The 19,054-nt window shown below is 35.2% G+C and overlaps 1 protein-coding gene and 1 non-coding gene across 2 annotated transcripts in view; both read right to left on the bottom strand.

The window, feature by feature from the left end:
* SEMA3D (semaphorin 3D) overlaps nt 1–19,054 on the bottom strand; it is a 195,192-nt gene that overhangs the window by 22,769 nt on the left and 153,369 nt on the right. The window contains exons 9-13 of the mRNA XM_008149524.3: nt 15,686–15,800; nt 14,359–14,428; nt 11,285–11,429; nt 3,074–3,296; nt 419–507 (exon numbers count right to left, since the gene is read on the bottom strand). Of these exons, the coding sequence (XP_008147746.2) occupies nt 419–507; nt 3,074–3,296; nt 11,285–11,429; nt 14,359–14,428; nt 15,686–15,800 (642 nt within the window). The remainder of the gene's footprint in view (nt 1–418; nt 508–3,073; nt 3,297–11,284; nt 11,430–14,358; nt 14,429–15,685; nt 15,801–19,054) is intronic.
* LOC114235054 (U6atac minor spliceosomal RNA) lies at nt 10,912–11,040 on the bottom strand. The gene has a single exon (XR_003621236.1). It is a non-coding gene; the product is annotated as a U6atac minor spliceosomal RNA (small nuclear RNA).

Below are 19,054 nucleotides of genomic sequence, written 5' to 3'. Positions count from 1 at the left end.
ATGCAACTTTTTTTTTTTTTTTAATGTTCTTACAGAAAAGCAAGGGCACATGAGAATACTCTTCCAGTTCTCTCAAATCCAAATGAGGAAATTTTGAAAAATAAAATTGATAAAGTAGAAAAGCATCTGGATAGTAAAAAAAGATATAGGCTTTCATCCACTGTGGCAATTTGTCTGGCCATAGGCTCAGAGAATGCAGTAATGAGGGGCAACCCAGGAGCCCCGAATTCAGTGGTATTCTACAGGGGAATGTGAGTCCTATTCCTGTTTTAAACATCTTTTGCCATAGCTTAAGGAGAAGGAAAAGAAAGAAGTTGTTTGCAAGCAATTCTCCCAGAAAAGTGATGATGTTAAAACACCCTATATCAAAGCCCACTCAGCTCCATCTCTTTTCCCAAAACTCTGGATGGAGTCTTACCTTGAATATCTGCAACTCCTCCAATACTACCTCTTCCATATTCCACTTCTCCTTTGAAATGCTAACAACTTTTAGGACCGTTCCAATGTCTGAAAAAAAAAAAACACATTACCCATAATCCTGCTATTTCTCCTTCAATGTTCAGTTGTAAGCATATTCCTAGCAACCTTCAGATAACACCGTAATTTTTTTCTAAATACCTTTCAAGAAATAAGATTAAATAAAGCATGCACGAAATAAAGCTTAATGTATATGATTCTCCCTTCCCAAAACATTATAGCTTTTATTTCATAAAACACATCTTTATAAAGAAAATATTAAAAAAAAAACCCATATGTTTAAAAGAGAAATTATTGACGTTATCTACATGGAGGAAACAGTAGCTCACTAATCAAATGTATTTTATACACATAAACATTATTGGTTGGCTAGAAATTAAAGTTTTGTTTAAAATTATTTCAGTTAAATTTAAGACTATTAAACGTTTAATAATATAAACCAAAAATCAACATTTTTTAAAAGATGCCTTAAGTAGGAATCTTACGTTGCAGTTCTGTAAGGGGACACACCATTACAGAAAGACAATCTAAGGAACATTTTAGAAGAAAAGAATCCCATTTGCAAATTAACTTATACAAAATAGATGCTTTTAAAGTTCTAAGCACTGGGGTTAGAGGGTATTAACATGTATGGTAATAATCCTGTTTGCACAAGTTAGTCTAGATTATTTTCTCTGTTTTTTAATAACTCTGGAATCTTTAAAAATATTAAATATAAAATTTCCAAATGTCACGATTGAAAATCTATCTTAGCATCCCTATAATGTAATCAGTAAAAGTTAGGTAGTACCACCTAGTGGCAGAATGGCATTTATGACACGGAAATGTTCAAAACCTAGGAATGAGCTTTGGGTAGGCAGCAGAAACTAAGTGGCAAACTCATCAGAATTAGTGACACCTGATTATTTCAAGTTTTGATGTTTCAGTAACAATCTCCGTGGCATTGGGATTTTTTCCTTGATTTTTTACCACTGCAACACAATCAGGTTTGACTGGTTTCTGGAGAACAATTGGAGTCTGCTACACACAGGATTCCTAGTAAATCCAACTTCTGTAGAACCAATAGATTTTTAGGATAAAAGTATTCTAAAGTTGTTCTGTACTTCTATTTCCTACTCCAATAAAAAGTTCATTGTTTGGAAACCCATTCATTTCTATCAGTATGCAATGCTTGATCCATTATATTACATACTAAGATGCAGTGCTTTTGTATTAATGATACATGCTTTATTTACTGCCATTAGAATTCATATGATACTATCAGATAATACATTTTTTGAAAAAATAGTTTATTGGTTTTTGTTTTTGTTTTTTTGTTGTGGTGGTTGTTTTTTTGTGAGAGGGCAACATTGAAGGGCTGCCTCCTATATGCCTCCTACTGGGGGTGGAGCCTGCAACCCTGGGCATGTGTCCTTGACTGGGAATCACACCAGCAACCTCCTGGTGCAGGGGACAATGCCCAACCAACTGAGACACACTGGCCAGGGGGATAATATTTTTATTTCTGAGACGTGCTAAATCAGCAATAGTTCTCTTTCTGGAAAAAAAAAAAAAGTATTCTTTTTTCATTTTATAACTACTGAGTTGGCAGACAAAATAATAAATAAATAAAACAGGTTCAATAATGTAAGTGATACATAATCCACAAAATTCAAGGATAAGAAAAAGTATCTTCAAGAAGATTCTACTTAAAGAACTTTACAAAGCAATGCTTAAGTATTTTGAAAAGCCATCTTAACTCATCTTAAGTCACTGCTTCTCAAAACTGGGTGAAAGGATCCTTTGGGGCAGGGCTTATCAAATATCTCGGTAGGGAAAGGCAAATGTGATGTCTGAAGATAAAGAAACACTGCTTTGTCCTGCTTGTTTAATTTTAGTCCATAGTCATACAACAAATAGATACTGGGAACCTACTCTACAGCCGGTACATTGCAATCCTAATATACAAATATATTTTAAAATCTCAAATAAATACTAAAGGAGGCTGGAAGACATTTAGGATTGTCAATTAAGAGCACGTGTTATGCAATTTTTAAAAATATATTTTTATTGATTTCAGAAAGGATGGGAGAGGGAGAGAGAGATAGAAACATCAATGATGAGAAAGAATCATTGATCAGCTGCCTCCTGCACACCCCTACTGGGGTCAAGTCCACAACCTGGGCATGTGCCCTTGACCGGAATCAAACCTGGGACCCTTCAGTTCGAAGGCCGATGCTCTATCCACTGAGCCAAACAAGCTAGGGCATGTTATGCAATTTTAAGAAATACTAACTCATGAGTGACCACATGGAAAGAGATGCATCTATCTTGGTCTGCAGAATTCCCCAGCAAGGTGATCTCCAAACTCCCTAGGTACTTAAAACCCAAGAGAACTAATGAGAAAAGAGGTAGGAGTGGGTGTGGAGAGGGGTAAGTGGTAATATTCCGATAAATAAAGATCGAGGCATTTGAACACAACAAAAAATTACAGACTAGATATTAACTAATAAGTACTCATTCTGGTTTTGATCAATACATAATTTTGAAGTTTTGTTTTATTTGTATAATAATGAAAAATGCCTTAGAAGGAAAGCATAATCTTGTTCTAGGGTACCTGTTCCAAGAAACATTACATCATACTGGCCATCTTCTGCCACCACGTGATCCACCACAATCTGCGTCAGCCTGTAATCCACATTGATTCGCTTGAATGTTGGTCCTCCCGCAACTGGATATACTGACTTATACATCACAGGGTGCCGCTTGATGAAACTGATGACGTCATCCGGAAAATCTCGGGTGGATTTGATCAGTGGGTCATAGGTTTTGCTTGGACACTGAAAAAAAATGAGGGGAGTATTGTTCATGCACCTGAGACATTTCTACTTTATTCTAATACAAAGGCTTATCACTGAAAATATTAAAGGAATGGTGAACGGGATCAATGTAGAATCACTTGTACTTAGAAATAAATGCAGTTGACCTCAGATATATCTAAATCCAATCTTCTCTCACAAAAATATTATAAATTATACCTATTTACCTGTATTTTCTAAAGTTTCCACAGCAAGCTTTGTTCCTATAAAAATGTTTATTTCTTGTAAAAATACATGAAATTTGAGTCGAATAATTTTTAGGAAAGTAATCAGCAAACATGGGAATATGAAAGCCATTATTTTCCATTTCTTTTAATTAATTTAAGATTTCATTTTTAAATTCAAACCATATTTATAACTGGTGTGAAAATTAATACCGTGAACAACTCAACAGCTCTTCCCCTAAAGGATCTGTGGAACTTTCTCACTTCTGTCTAAAATTGCCTGAGTGCCTTTTAGTGTCCACCAGTGCAATAGTTAGCATATCCTGCCCCCTGGTGGAAAAGTGAAACATACTAGCAGAAAATAGATGATTTGCTATCTTTATCCAAAGAACAGGAATAATTACTTTATAATTACTTTTTAAGTACATATCTCCACTCCTGCTTTCTACATTTATTTTATGATTTCAGTATATTGTAATTTAGTAAGTTACTGCAGAATAATTCCGTTACCACATTTGAATTCTTACTGAGCTAAGGCATTCTTTTAGAATGGCAAACTTTGGCTACTAGTACATGACACCGGCATAGAGAAGAAAATGAGTGACATTGAGGAAAGCTTTAAGAATGTGCTGCTTTTTCCATATTTTAGTTTTTTGACAAATTGGGAATAATTTCCACTGAACTGAACCATTTATATGAGGCATTAATTAGAATCCCGTCAAAAGCCCAAAATATATCATACTTCTTAATCAAAGCATAACAGGGTCATCCTCAGGGAACTAAAGATACTGAGATAGCTTTAAAGTCACAATATATGACCCTGGCCCAATATTATACCAATGGCTCACTAAGTTAGAAAAATATCACAAAGTTGTACAAAAATAAATCTGTTAATGATTTTTTAAATTAATTTGAAACTATCTTTATCTTTCACACACACACACACACACACACAAAATATTGTATAACTGGTCTCAATAAACTGATATTTTCTTGATATCCATTTATGTGTCCCAGGTCTGCACCAAAGAGAATAGAAATACCCTAGAATATTAGTCATTTGGTTATTACTTAGCATAGTCTTAGCTGCATGTTGGTCTAAAGATCTAAGTTTGTGTCTGCAGTCACTGCTTCTAGCACTTAGCCTTCATCCAAGTGCAATTTCAACTCTATAATGGAAGGAACACCATATTAAATAGATTAAGCTGCAACTCAGAATGGATATGGAGCTCAAGTGATTCAAAGCTCTTGTCCAATTAGAGGCTGCCTGTTTGAGGCTCAGTTAAAGGCAATTTATAGGGGGCTTAAAGCTTACAATGCTTGCGGTACAATCTGGTTGGTCTATCATTAAAATCAAAGCAGAAGCAAAATTTTGCCTGCATATTTTTGAAACAGCCCTCCAACTTCAGGAAAAAAAATCTCTTTGGACTTTGCAGCTGTAGTTATGCAGTAGCCAAAATTTCAAAAGAAATAATATGATGATATTGATGCCACAGTTTTTTGGTATCACATTTTCAAATAATTCAAGTTTTTAATATGAAAAAGTATAGATGGATGAAGATATGAACATTTAGCGATGAAACAAATATGACATTTTTCTCGTTGCTCACCACTGACAAAAAGGTTTTAGTGTAATAAAATCTAGAAAAAAGAAGAAAAGAAGGAAAACCTGGTTTCTATTGACCACTATAAAATGATCTTTGAAAATGCATGTATTTTTTTTTTATGGCAACTTTTCCTCGTGGCATGCTGCCAGTGTTTGTATAAGATCTTTTTCCTCCAGGTTGCTCTGTGCAATCTCGCAGGTCCACGTCCCCACTGTGCTTTTACAAATGAAAGTGATTTGGTAGAGTTGCTCCCTGAGGTTTAAGATAGTACAGTTTGAACCAAATAGTGTTATTATAGTACGTTAAAAACCAGAGGAATTTTTCCTTTGATATCATATAGCTGTGGAGCACACAGATCTAAAAATAGCTTGAGATGCCAAGCAAAGGATGCAGGTAAGAGCGAAATAGGAAAGAGAAATTCCATACAGGAAAAAGAGAGTGTGGGAAATGGTCCACCTAAAGCCAACGAGCATATTCAACTATTTTCCTTTAGAAAATCCTATAAAGTTTTCCTATTGCAGCTTTACATTCCAGGTATGAAAAATCAAGTGGATTTTTCTCTGTGTGTATATAGTTTTAAATTCTACGCATTAACATGGTCCATCTGAATATACTGTAGAGGTCCATTTATTCCTGCCTCCAGCTTTCTATCATTGGCCTGACTTCCGCTAATTTAGCTCCTGTGACTGAACGACATAAATCAAGGAGCTTATCTGCGTAAAATGAAAAGAGCAATTTACAAAAGTTTAGAATGTCATTATCTTGCTGGAAATAATACCGCAAAAAGTGTAGAAGAGAAAAAGAGACCTGCCTAGACAAACCGTGAGATGAAAGGGTAAACCCAACAGCCACAGGCCATGGTTCAGGGCCTATCTCTCATGGCTGGCGGCCACAGCTGGCTAGGTGTGATCATGTTATGCTTGGCAGAACTGTGTGTTTGTAGAGGGCCTTGGGAAGTAGTGCAGTGGGAAGCAATGGATAAGAGGAGAAAAATGGTTTTTATCCAATGAGGGAACTTTGCCCCTTGGCCAGGCACCAGACAGCTGTTACAAGTTTTCTCTCCCTAACGCTTCAGGCGATTCTCTGCAGGTTGCAGTTTCCTTTTAGTTAGTCAGAGGAATGACTAACGTGAGGGAAGAATTGGCACAAGGAAAAAACTACACCAGGCTTTCATTTTAGCAAACTGGGAGAAATAAACTACAATGGAAGAAAAGAATCTGATTTTTATTTATAAAGCAAAAAAATAAAATAAAAAAATGCAGATTTAATAGAGACCATCCTATTTCCAGCTTATTCATCTAAGAGTCAGTTTTTAACAGCTATGGACAGGAAAGACCTTATATTCAATATCAGAGACAGAAAGGCCAGGGGTACAAATACAGAGAGAAATTTCTCTCTCTCTCTTAAATATATTTTTATTGATTTAAGAGAGGAAGGGTGAGGGAGAGAGAGAGAGAGAAAAAATCAATGATGAGAGAGGATCATTGATGGGCTGCCTCCTGCACACCCCCTACTGGGGTTCGAGCCTGCAACCCAAGCATGTGCCCTTGACCAGAATTGAACCTGGGGCCCTTCAGTCCACAAGCTGACGCTCTATCCACTGAACCAAACCAGCTAGGGCTCTTTCTCTTTTTTAAGGTTCCCTTTCCTTTAGAGGAATTGCAACATCAGAAAAAGGAAAACATTGTTAAACACAGTAAGTAGCCTGGAGACCCTCATTTTAAAAGTGCGTGTTGGCTCTATGGAAAAGAAAGTTAAATTCAATTGCCTCTCATCATTTCCAAGAAACACAGCCTATTTACACAGCTAAGGGAAATGAAAGTGATGTTTTGTCTTATATCCTCTTCAATATAATCAGTGTTAAGAACTTGGAATCAGGAGGCCCAGATTCTAGTCCTGCCTCTGATTCTCCCTTCTAGAATCAAAAACCTAAAAGGAATAGAATTAAAGATATCCTGAGTAATTTAGAGAAGTGATGACAAAGTAAATGTTTGTCATTAAGTGAAAGGCCATGTAGTGAACAAATCCTACAGTTCTCCAAAGATTTTACATTAATTAGGAAAGTTTTACTTAAAACAAAACAAAGCAAAGCAAACTACAAAATGTTAGCTATATTACTCAGGTGCATAAGTGAAAAGATAGCATGAGACACTGTGAGAAAATTCTTCCATATTTTTCAGTCCCTGTTGGTAAAATTATCACAGTCTACCACTCCACAAATCGAAAGGAAGTTTCCTTTGGACTTTTTAAATTACGTATTTTTTTTTAGTCAGGGACACTTTTGTTTGCAAATCAACCTTCAAACATCTCTTAGCTAGAATATAATCAAGAAAACCCTTAATTAATGGGGCCAGTCTAGGTTACAACTCAGATCTAATTTAGGGGATTAATGAAGACTTAAAATTCTGAGAATCATCAGGTCTCTAAGAACACATCATTGTGCAAAAGGCAAATCTTTTAGGAGGGTCGGGAGAGAAAACAGAGCACCCAAAGAGTTTTGGAACTAGTGGATTCCATGGTCATGTCAACCCCAGCCATTTCTGGGGTAAGTGGGAATTCCTCAGCAATCATTCTAGTTCTAGGGTAAGCAGCATTACTGATATCCAGCCTGCTAGACAGATTGAGTTATCGACATTAGATACCATTATTCTGTGATGCAATCCCTCTAGGATTTGCTTTGTTGAAGCAGAAGTCATAAACCGGTTTCAGTTAAGGCAACGATGAATTGACATATTAAAGCAAAAAAGAATGCCTTTCTGGAACATGTGGATATGCCAGCGCCCAGAGTTGGTCCGTGGTAGCATATTTGGCATGATAAACTTTCCAGTGCACCCGGAATCAAACGCTGTGATTTTTCAATGTCTTTTACAGTGTTAGAAAGTCTAATAATGTGGTGGAAAATGGGACTGTTACACATACCTACATCCACATCTTGAGTTTGGAAGATTTTATCTCATAGCAGAGAGACAATAAGGCCCTACTGTAAAGGGAGGAGAGTGTCTCTCCTTTACCTTTGATTTTCTCTAGAGAAAAACCCATGTGAAGAATTGTACTTCTTGTTTAGTGAAGATTTGAAATGTTACACAAAGGGAGATATTTCATTATTTTAATTAGGTGGCAGCTGAAAAAAGTCACTTAAAGTTGTTTTTGCAGTAGGTCAGTTAAATTAAATAGCTAATTGATTATGTGAATATGAATATAAAAAGTATTTTTAATTTTTCTAGATATCTGAATTCCTAAAATAGATTTGGAGAGGGGAAATGTTTATATATGGGGTTGTTTGAGATTTAACAATTCTTACTCAAGTTTTTCACAGGATATTTTGATATTGTTTTCTTCTATTCTTACTAAAAAGACCAAGTTTTTCTGGGTTTAAATTATTAGTGGGAATTATAATGTGTTATCATTCACCAATGTACACAAAGTAAAATCAATTAAATCAAGTTAAAAGATAGTACTTATAGCTATTTCACTTTGCTCCCTACCAAAATGGAGACTGTTAGGAAATTCATATATATTTAATCTTTTAAAATAAAGTTTAAAAGTTTAACAGTAAAAGTAATAACTATTTGGGGGGAAATTGAATTTGTTATTTTTACAAAATTAGAGTTTTACACATTGTCAAAAACTGGCACAATAATTCATAAGCAGTGAAACATATATTTCTTTAATATTTGAATTTCCAAAACAAGTACTTTCTACATTTTGACTATTGTGAATAGTTTGGCAAGGAATAAGGGAGTGGTGCTCTCTCTTCAAGATCCTGATTTCAATTGTTTTGAATAAAAATACCCAGAAGTGGATTGCTGGACCATATAATTTTATTCCTAAGTTTTTGAGGAACCTTCATACTGAATGTGGAAACAGCCTAAATGTCCACTGATGTATGACTAGATAAAGGCACACACAATGTGATAGACTTATATATATTCAGCCTTAAAAAGTAAGGAAGATCCTGCAGTATATGACAGCAGAAATGAACTGGGACACGATGCTAACTTCAATAAGTAAGTCACAGAATGACAAATATTGTATGATCTCACCCATATAAGTTATCTAAAGTAGTCAAACTCATGGAAGCAAAGAATAGAATTGTGATTTCCCCCCCTCCCTAGGATCAGGGGAGGGAATAAAATGGAAACTTATTAATCAATGGGCATAAAATTTCAGTTACATAAGATGAATAAGTTATAGAGATCTACTGTACAACACTGTGCCTATAGATAACAATACTGTGTTGTGCACTTCAAAGTCTGTTAAGAAGGTAGATCTCAAATTAAATGTTCTTACCACAACTACAAAATTTTAACTACTTTCTTCTCACCTTTCCAATAAGAGACTGGTTTAAGAACAGAAACTCACGTTTAAGTAAACATTAAATACTTTGCATTTATGCATACATCCTAAAAAGTCCTTATCAAAACAGAATAAAATTACAGAGTATATCTTTTGTAATAAATCAAATATACAAAAAAAGAAATCTGCTTTTAAAAATCTTCCCCAAATAATGCATTATCTAACGTCCTGTTATTTTTCTCACTATCTCAGTTTGATTTCCACATCTGACCTGTGTTATTCATTGTATGGTACAACATTCCATATTTCATGTCACTTGGAGCCTCTCATTACCAAGACTCCCAGCACATTACTGCTTTACAAAGTCCATCAGAACAAAATATCGTTTGTTCAGACATTCTATTTGGACACCAGAGGGCGGAAGAATCCCTTGAAGTGAAGGGATTCTGTAAATATAGCCTGTGCATCGGTAAGTTTCCAGGCTTATTAATGAACACTGTAGGGTAGTGCTATCGTTGCAAGGCTAGGAGTTTAGGTTTGCCTTGTCACAGGAACTACATAATTATGTCATAACTAAAAAAATAAAGTAGCTATGGCACCCTGAAAGCTGTAGTGTTTATTTACCCGAGTGGTAATGTCAACAGAAGTCACTCTTGGGAGAACAAGCTACAACTCAACTTTGACAGCAAAATGGATGCAGAAAATGTAAAAGCAAAGGTGGTTTGTAATAACCTATTTAAAATTTTTAACTTGAGCAGAAAGTGGTTTCCATGAAATATTCTGACATTTCATAGAAAGCATATTGTTCAGCAATATTTTTATTAAAGTGTGATATGTTCCCCTAATTATAAGTGCAATAAGGAATAAATAAAAGGAATGACAAGTGCAAAAAATGGCTTCAAAACTTCATGATTATTTGTGCAGAGAACAGACCATTTCTCCCTGGAGAAACAATGCAAGGTTTTGTTTGGTTGTTTGCCTTTACTGTTTTGAAGGTGGAATGGCATGGAGATAACAGCACTGGATTTGAAGTTCCATAGATCTAAGTTGAATGACAGTCTCATCACTTCATCAACTATGAGACTATGAGCATGAGGTGACCCTCATTGAACTTCTTCTTACCCATAAAATATCTACTTCATGTTGTTGTAAAGATGTACTTATCACTGTGTATGGATCATGAGGCATGTTTAATTATGGTTTTTGACTAAATTTTTAGACCTGGAGATTTGTAGAACCTGCTAGCGGTTCGAGAGGGTCACCTAAGACCATCAGAAAACACAGATATTTACATTACGATTCATAACAGTAGCAAAATTACAGTTATGAAGTAGCAACGGAAATAATTTTATGGTTGGGGGTCACCACAACATGAGGAACTGTATTAAAGGGTCGCGGCATTAGAAAGGTTGAGAATCACTGTTCTAGATACTCAATCATTTTGATGATTCTGCAGACTCATTGAGTCTATGTAAGTACTATAAGTACTATGTAGGTACTATATAAGTGCTATATTCTCAGCATAGTCTGCACTTTAAGTAGGTGGCAATGCCTTAACCGTATGCGTGTTGTTAGGCCCGAGAGCCTCTTCCATCCTTGTCAAGGGGAGTGCTAACCTTCTCTCCTTTCATACAACACATAGTCTGCACTTTAAGATAGAGTCCATTGTTTCCTATATTACCCAAAATTCTTACTCAGAAGAAAAAGGTTAAATTCCAGTAAAGGATGGAAATGTTAAAACATCACGTAAATAAATAATAGTTATTTAAAAAACAACAACACAGTACTTAATGCTGTGGTGAAGGATGCAGTTTATTACAATAGATTTAAAAAGAGAGCATGGGCTTAAGAAAGTGACTTCATTATTAAGCTGAATACATACAGTGCCAGGTCGGGGATAAGGAATTCTTCCATCATACTGCACCCAGCGATGGTCTGCACTTTCCTTATGAGCATATGGGCCATTAAAAACCGCTCTGATGTCAGCCATGCTATACACACAAACAGCAGAGCCTTTGAAGATGGAGCTGAAAGAAAGCAACATGATTCAATCCTTCGCAGTTTCCTTCATTGGACACTCATTGAGCACAAATATGAGAGGTGCTGCAGACAAGATGTAGGTATGATCTCAAGGAGTTTATAGCCTGAAAGAAGTGTACGAACAGTTATATCAAGGGTAATTGCAGTAATCTAAGCAGCACACAGATAGGGACCCCATACTGGGCTGTCTGGTCAGTTTTCAGGGAGTAGGTGGCATCTAAACCAACCATGGATAAATAAGAATTTCATAGGAAAACTGGAGGATAGGAATAAATATGTAGAAAAGAGTATTATATTTATCCACATGCTCTTAAATTTTATGTGAGGTTATTTCAGCATAATGCCCTCTAAAGAATTTAAAATAAAAAGGTGCATTATTTACTTTTTTCACCTTTTTTTATTGTTTAAAGTATTACATATAGTAGTACATATATCTCCTTTTTCCCCCCCATTGACCTTCCCCCAGCCTCCCCTACCCCTGTCACATGAGGAATAATCTAGACATGTAGTTAATAATTATGTGTCTGTTTTCTTAAATTGAGTGACTGACCATACATTCTGGCTATTTAATGTTTAATGTTTAATTAATTTAAATATGTTGAAACTGGGTCAAATGGGAGATCCATTTTTAATTTTTTGAGGAAACTCCATACTGTTTTCCACAGTGGACACAGTGAATAGGGGGAGTGAGGGCATGTGCTGAGGGGGGCAGGGAGCAGGAACAAGCGGGAAGAGGTCAATGGGGGAAAAGGATTCATATGTAATACTTTAAACAGTAAAGCATTAAAAAAATATGTTGAAACAATCTTTTTTGCTCCTTCTCGTATTTGAGTTTACATGTGAATCTTATCTGATGCTTAAAATTAAACTTAATTACACAGAGTTGGAGCACATGTGATTAAGAGGCAGAAAAGCTCCATGGAAATTTGACACAGTTTTGCCAACTAATGATGAAAACTGTTAACACAGCCATCAGATGTTCTGTTTTTGATTTATTTCTGGAAACTACAGTACATTTGCTCTGAGTCTAAAACTTTCAATGATTCCTGTTCTAAAATACAAGATCACCCTTTATGACCGAAGAGACATATCTTCTCAGCGCTACGCAAATGAGCTAAGGACTCTCTTAGCCGGAAGAACTCACTCATTAATATTCTTGGAATGACATTAATGGGAAGCATTGGGAGCTGACAGTGAACAGGCATCTGGGCGAAAACTAGCTGCTAAGAAGAGAGATGTTCCCATAAAAATCACATGACCAGCCTATGATATTTTAAAGGGATGATGCATCATGCTTAATGCCATTGCTATTATTGCAGATTAATTACATCTTCTCATTGGACAAAGGCTGTGACGTGCATCCTAATATGACCACAGTCTCCAGGGTGGCGTTAAAAATAAGGTAATAAAGTGCACCAAGAACAAAGAGCTACCTTTGTAACTTCACACCCTGGGTGGGCAGAACACTGGTAGGAGGAAAAGAGAACTATCTTGGGGCTACACCACCCTGGCACATATCGGTGCCTGGTGTGTGGAACACAGAGCGACTTCAAAGGCAGTTCTGTGAATGAAGAGATGCCAAGAGCCTAGGGCTGAGATACTTAACTTGAGTAACTACAGGCACTTGCTCTTCTTGCACCTTGTAGTTCAGACATAAATTAGCAAAAAAATGGAGCAGAAAACTGTAGTTCCTTAGGATATCGTTTTTATTCTTACATTTAAATGTTCACATGTTCTATCTTATAATGAACCAACAAGTGTGTTTTCTGGTATATTCTGAACCAATAGTACGTTTTAGTTTATACATAAGGTATAATGTATATGTAAATGAGGATAATGCCACAGAAATAAAATTATCATTTGCCTGCAAAATATTTTCATAATTTAATCAAAAGGAGGCCATAAGACCATTTTTCTAATACCCATAAGCAATACTGCCAATTTCTCCAATAATAATATCAATATACATTGATAAAGATTGATAGTGGAGCTGTGGAAAAAATGCAAAGTATTTCAATGTAAGCAGTAATATATGGTATACTTTGAACATGGCCCAATATAAGTTACTGAATTAAATACAATTAATACTCAATAAAATAAAGCAGTGTCCATATAGTCTTTAAGAAAGCTTCATAGGTGCAAGGAAAACTTTAAGGAAATCACAAGATTCAATGACAAGTACCGAACAGTAGTATGCATAAAGAAGAAAATAATGCAGGATAACAATTAGGAAATGACCTTTAGTTCTAGTCCCATTTTTACTACTAATTGGCTCCTCTTTTAATGACAAGTATACAAACTTCCTTTGCCTATATTAGTAGAGCAGCGATGGTATGGTGATAATAGCAGCCAAGCTCCCACCTTCCTAGGGTAATGAGTCGGTGCAAATAAGATAGCATGTGAAGACATTTTAAAACGGTGTCCCATTTCCTGATTACAGCTTAGCCACACAACTGAGACATGTAGTTCTTTAGTATTACTACCTCTATGTCACACAACTTGATATGTTTATTATGACTAGTATATGCATATGGCTTTGTACCCAGTCATTTTAGTCTGAGAATTTAGCTCACAGATATACCTGTTCATAGAGGAAGTGGCATATGCATAAGTTTGTTCACCGAGGCATTATGGATACTAGCAAAGGACTGAAAACAGTGGAACTACCTATGTACAGGGGACTGTTGAAATAAACTGTGACAAATGATACAGAGGACACTCTACCGGGGTAAAAAGAACAAAGAGACACGGTATGTATTGACATTAAAAGATTTATAGGAAACACTAGGTGAAAAAGAAAATGAAAAAAAAAATGTGTATTTTTCATGTGAAAGGAAGGGACAAAACATACAACTCTATTTTCTTACGTATAAGAACAATTCTCTAGAAAAATTATAAGCATTTTTTTAAACTTACCTGGTTGTGGTAAAGACTCCATATACGACAGGGTTTCTTTCATCTCTTGTGGGGAGTAAGTAAATATCTTCTATTAATGGGAAAAAAATAATGATTCACTACATTTTTAGTTTTTGAGTTAACATGTTTGCTTTTTTTATTTAATAATACAATATTTCTGAAACTCTAAACTGTATATAAAATGAAAGTAACAGTGAAAGTCATTACATTACTACATGAGAAAGTAAGGGTAAAAGACTGGTTTTCTAACTAGCTATGTGACATGGAATCAGACATTTAACCTCTTAGGTGTTTACTTCCATCACCTATAAATGGAATGGTTTGCTTGATAATCTCCATCACTATTTCCAATGAGGAGTATGTGATTCCACATAGAAACTAAAAACAGGCTATTTTTATCCACCACTGTAAAAAGTGTTGTCCTGTAATTACGTCAACTTATTAGTGACTGAATTTCCTATTTGGTAAATGTATGAAAATAGCCGCACAAATTAATTACTTGTGTGGTATTGCTTGTCTAATTACTTGTGCAGCATTGATACTAAAGTATGTGTAAAAAATATTTTTAAAAGATTATTTAAGATGTGAGCATGCTTATTGCCAACATTAGAGATCATCCATGAATACTGAATATATACTTTAATACTATAAAATACAATTCTGACAAAATCATCAATGATACAACCTTTTTCATATTGCCAACAAGGACAAATTCAAGAAGATAAAAGCTAATAATAATAAATTTATATGAAACTGAAAAAGTTCCTTATATTAGCTTTGAGAGGAGTAAAGAGGGGGGATAACAGAAAGAAGCTGTCTAATGCTTCTCTGAGTATTATTATTATTATTTAATTTTTTAAAATGTTACCTTTATTGTTGAAATTATTACACATGTTTCCCTCCCCCCTCTTTTAAAAAAAATTAGTATTTTTATTAACAAGTTGGAGGGACAGAGTTCACCAAATCTCCTATGCGGTCCAGCAGGGGGCATCCACAGAATAAGGAACCCAAGGTCTTTTTACCTGTATACAGAGAGTGGCTCCTTCCAAAGTGAAAGACTACATGGGTAACGCATGGGCATTGTAGTCCCAGAGCTACAATGTCTCTTGCTGTAGTTTTGTTTCCCCCTTAACTTTGAGGAAGAATTGTTTCATTACAGACCTAGAGCACATCTGTGTTCTTAATGTGTGCAAATTTAGTAAGAACCACTCCTTCAAGTTGTACTGGGATATAAAATCGGGCAGTTGGGGCTAAAATAAAATAAATGCTGAATTAATTAGGCAATAAGACTTTTTTTTTTTTAAGAAAAATGAAATATGTGACTTACGGAGCTCATCAAAATGAGTATCTGCCCCATCACTTCCAGGAATTGAGCAAATCAATCTGGCCTTAAGAAAAGTCGTCCACTTGTTTATCAGGCTGCGTTGTCCTCCTACATCATTCTGACAAAAAGAAAAAGAAAAAGAAAAGAAATAAAGATACAGATTTACCATCATGCATCAATCACCAACTAAAAATGGTGGTGATGACCAGCGGTGTCTATTAATGTCATTGCTTATAAAGACAGAGAGCCTACATATTCCAGTCTTAGAACTTTCAAATGAGGGGAAAGAGAAGAGGTCAATGGGGTTGGGGGAAGGTACATATGTAATACTTTCAACAATAAAAATTTAAAATAAATAAATAAATAAAAACTAAGAAAAAAGAAAAGACAGTTTTGTCCCCGAACATTAAATGCTTTTCTCATGGCTAAATTAATTCATTGTAAGCAGCATACTTCTACTGAATGAGTAGATGCGTGTAAGGCACAAGTAAATAAGGCAAGCTTGGAATCGACTCCCATCTCTGCCAATTCTTGCTCAATGACCTACTAAAAACAGTTTTCTCATAGATAAAATTGAATTAATGCTTTGAGATAGGGTTATTTTGATGACTAAATGACAAATGTGTGAAGTGTTCAAGTATATTAAACTTGTATAAATGCTAGCACTGACTTGTATATTATGTATATGATTTAGGTCAATATTTGCATCTTTAGAAATATGCTTTGGTATAGACTTAAAAAAATCTTTTCCAAATTTACTGCCCTACTAATTAAACTCCAAGGCAACATAAACATATACATATTAAAGCAATCTTGATTTTCCATATTTTATATTACTCTGGATCATTTCATTAAAATGTATTTTAGACATTTAGTAAAATATAAGCATTTAAATCAATTAAATGGAATAAACAGGCATGGGTGTGTTACATGCCATTGAGTCAGCGCCAACTCCTGGTGGCCCTATGAGTGAGTGAGGTCTACAACGTCCTGTCCGCAGCAGCCCTGCCCAGCTCCTGTAGACTTGGTGCCTATGGCTTCTCTTACAGAGTTAATCCATCTCCCATTAGGTCTTCTTCTTTTCCTGCTGCCTTCTATTTCCCCCAGTATTATTGTCTTTACTAAAGAACTCTGCCTTCTCATGATGAGCCCAACATAGGACAAGGCTGTAGGACCCACTTGTTTGTCTTTCTGGCAGTTCAGGCTATCAGTAGAGCTCTCCTCCAACACCATATTTCAAATGAAGTTTTTTGGTTTTGTTTTTGTTCTTTTTCCTATTAGCCTTAAAATGGACCCTTGTCTGATACCTTTGCCTACAGGAAACTATTTTTGATCTGAATTTTGTCCTGTCCACAATGCAGGTTATACTTCAGGATAATCAAATGCTGAGGCACACCCATTTCCTTTAGAGCATCCCATAGTTTCTCGTGATTCACACAGTCAAAGGCTTTACTGTAGTCTATAATGCATAGACCAATCTTCTTCTTCCGAAATTCTTTGCAGCACTTCATATCTAAAAAATGCTTACAATTAGAGTACCCCTTCCTTTTCTGAATCCAGCTTGAACAGCTGGCATTTCTTGTTCCAGGTAAGGTAGAAGTTTTTGTTGCATCACCTTGAGGATCACTGTACCTGTGTAGGAATTACAGTAATGGTCCTAAGAGTTTACTAGTAGACTCCTTGGCATCTCTTTTCTTCAAAATGGGGATATGTATTGAGTATTTCCAGTTCCTAGGCCATTGCTTTGTTTTCCACTTTTGTAGACATTTTCTCATTAGGATTTTGACAAAGTGGCTTGAAATAATTGTATCAGTATCCCATCTAACCCTGATGATTTACTTCTTCCCAATATTTTCAGAGCGGTTTTCACTTCCCTTTCTAGAATTACAGGTTCTTCCTCATAAAAATCTTCTTCAGAGGTATGTGTCATCCTTTGTCTCTTCTGTATGGGTTTTCAGTACACCTTCCACCTTCCCTTTATTTTCTCCAGGTCTGGTAACGCACTTTCTTTTGGGCATTTAGCATTCCCAGTCTAGGTTTGATTTTATTTTTCATTTCTTGAATCTTTTGGGAGCGAGCTCTTATTTTTATTTTAATTTGTTTTCTTCTATCTCCTTGCATTGACTACTGTAATAGTTCTCTTCACCTCTACATGATAGTCATTGAAAAACTGTGTTCAGAACTCTAAGACAGCTTCTGTCACTTTTCACTCTTGCCTGACTTTAATAATTTTTAGTGTTTCTTCTCTCCAACCAAATACAGTTAAACTATTGAATAATTCACCATAAAAAACATATACTTGCTATTTCTAATTTAATATGTCCTTATGAACACCAAATTAATATGATTTTTTTGTTTGACTCAACTAGATCTGCTATGCTTATGATAAATAAAAGGAGACTGTTTCACAGTTTAAATATATTAAGTACTTAATTTTCATCTCCAAAAATTACTTTTGGGGCCACTATTTTCATTAATGTATTTACCTTTAAATATAAAGTCTTTAAAAAGTTTTATCCTTCATGTAATCTACGATCTGTAAAGTTAATACAAAACTTCACTGTCAAATTTCTAGGCTGTACATTTAGGAGCTGCCTCCCTAATGTTTCTTTCATCTTTGAAAGTTAAATTAAATTACAGAAAAGCATCTAAATGACTACTTCAAACAGGAGAATTGAAACTCATATAAATAGCTTCTATTCTTGAAGAAAATGGGAGGAGGAGGCAAAGATCCCTTTTAGTGTTAACATGGGTAATACGAACATGCGATTTTTAAGATGATATAATGACAGCAACAAAGCAAATCTCAGAAACCTCTTAGATTTGGGGGAAATCTAAGAAGGCAATTAAGATCCAGAGGACTGGAGACCCTAGTTATCTTTATAGCTTTAGCACCTAACACCATGACACCCAGAGTTAATCACATTTTATATCCCTCTGAACAACAGAATCATTTTCAGCAATAGCTCTGTATAATTATTACTTAACAATTACATTTTATTGAATTGTCCTTTAGGGTTATAACAAATAATTTAAAAAATAATAATTTGAAATTTAAAGATGACCAAGTAAAATAAAATATTTCATTCATGAACTAAAATCCGCACTTAACAAACAAGATATCACACCTCACAGACTGCTCTATGTCTCACTGTTTTAAAATTTGAATGATTCCAAGTCATTAGGAACTTGCTTTTAGAACACGTGTGCAGCTGAGTTTATGTGTGTTGGAGGCTGACTATACAGATATGTATACATATACATAATAGAAACACGATGGTAAGCACAGCAGTTATTTAGATCTTAGACAAACAAAAACCTTTCATGGCAGTTGTATTTTGACCCCGCTACTGTTTAGAATGGCTGACACAT

The sequence above is a fragment of the Eptesicus fuscus genome, chromosome 14 (genome assembly GCF_027574615.1).
Source record: "Eptesicus fuscus isolate TK198812 chromosome 14, DD_ASM_mEF_20220401, whole genome shotgun sequence".
NCBI classification, from domain to species: domain Eukaryota; kingdom Metazoa; phylum Chordata; class Mammalia; order Chiroptera; family Vespertilionidae; genus Eptesicus; species Eptesicus fuscus.
This window is presented reverse-complemented; position numbering and strand designations above follow the sequence as displayed.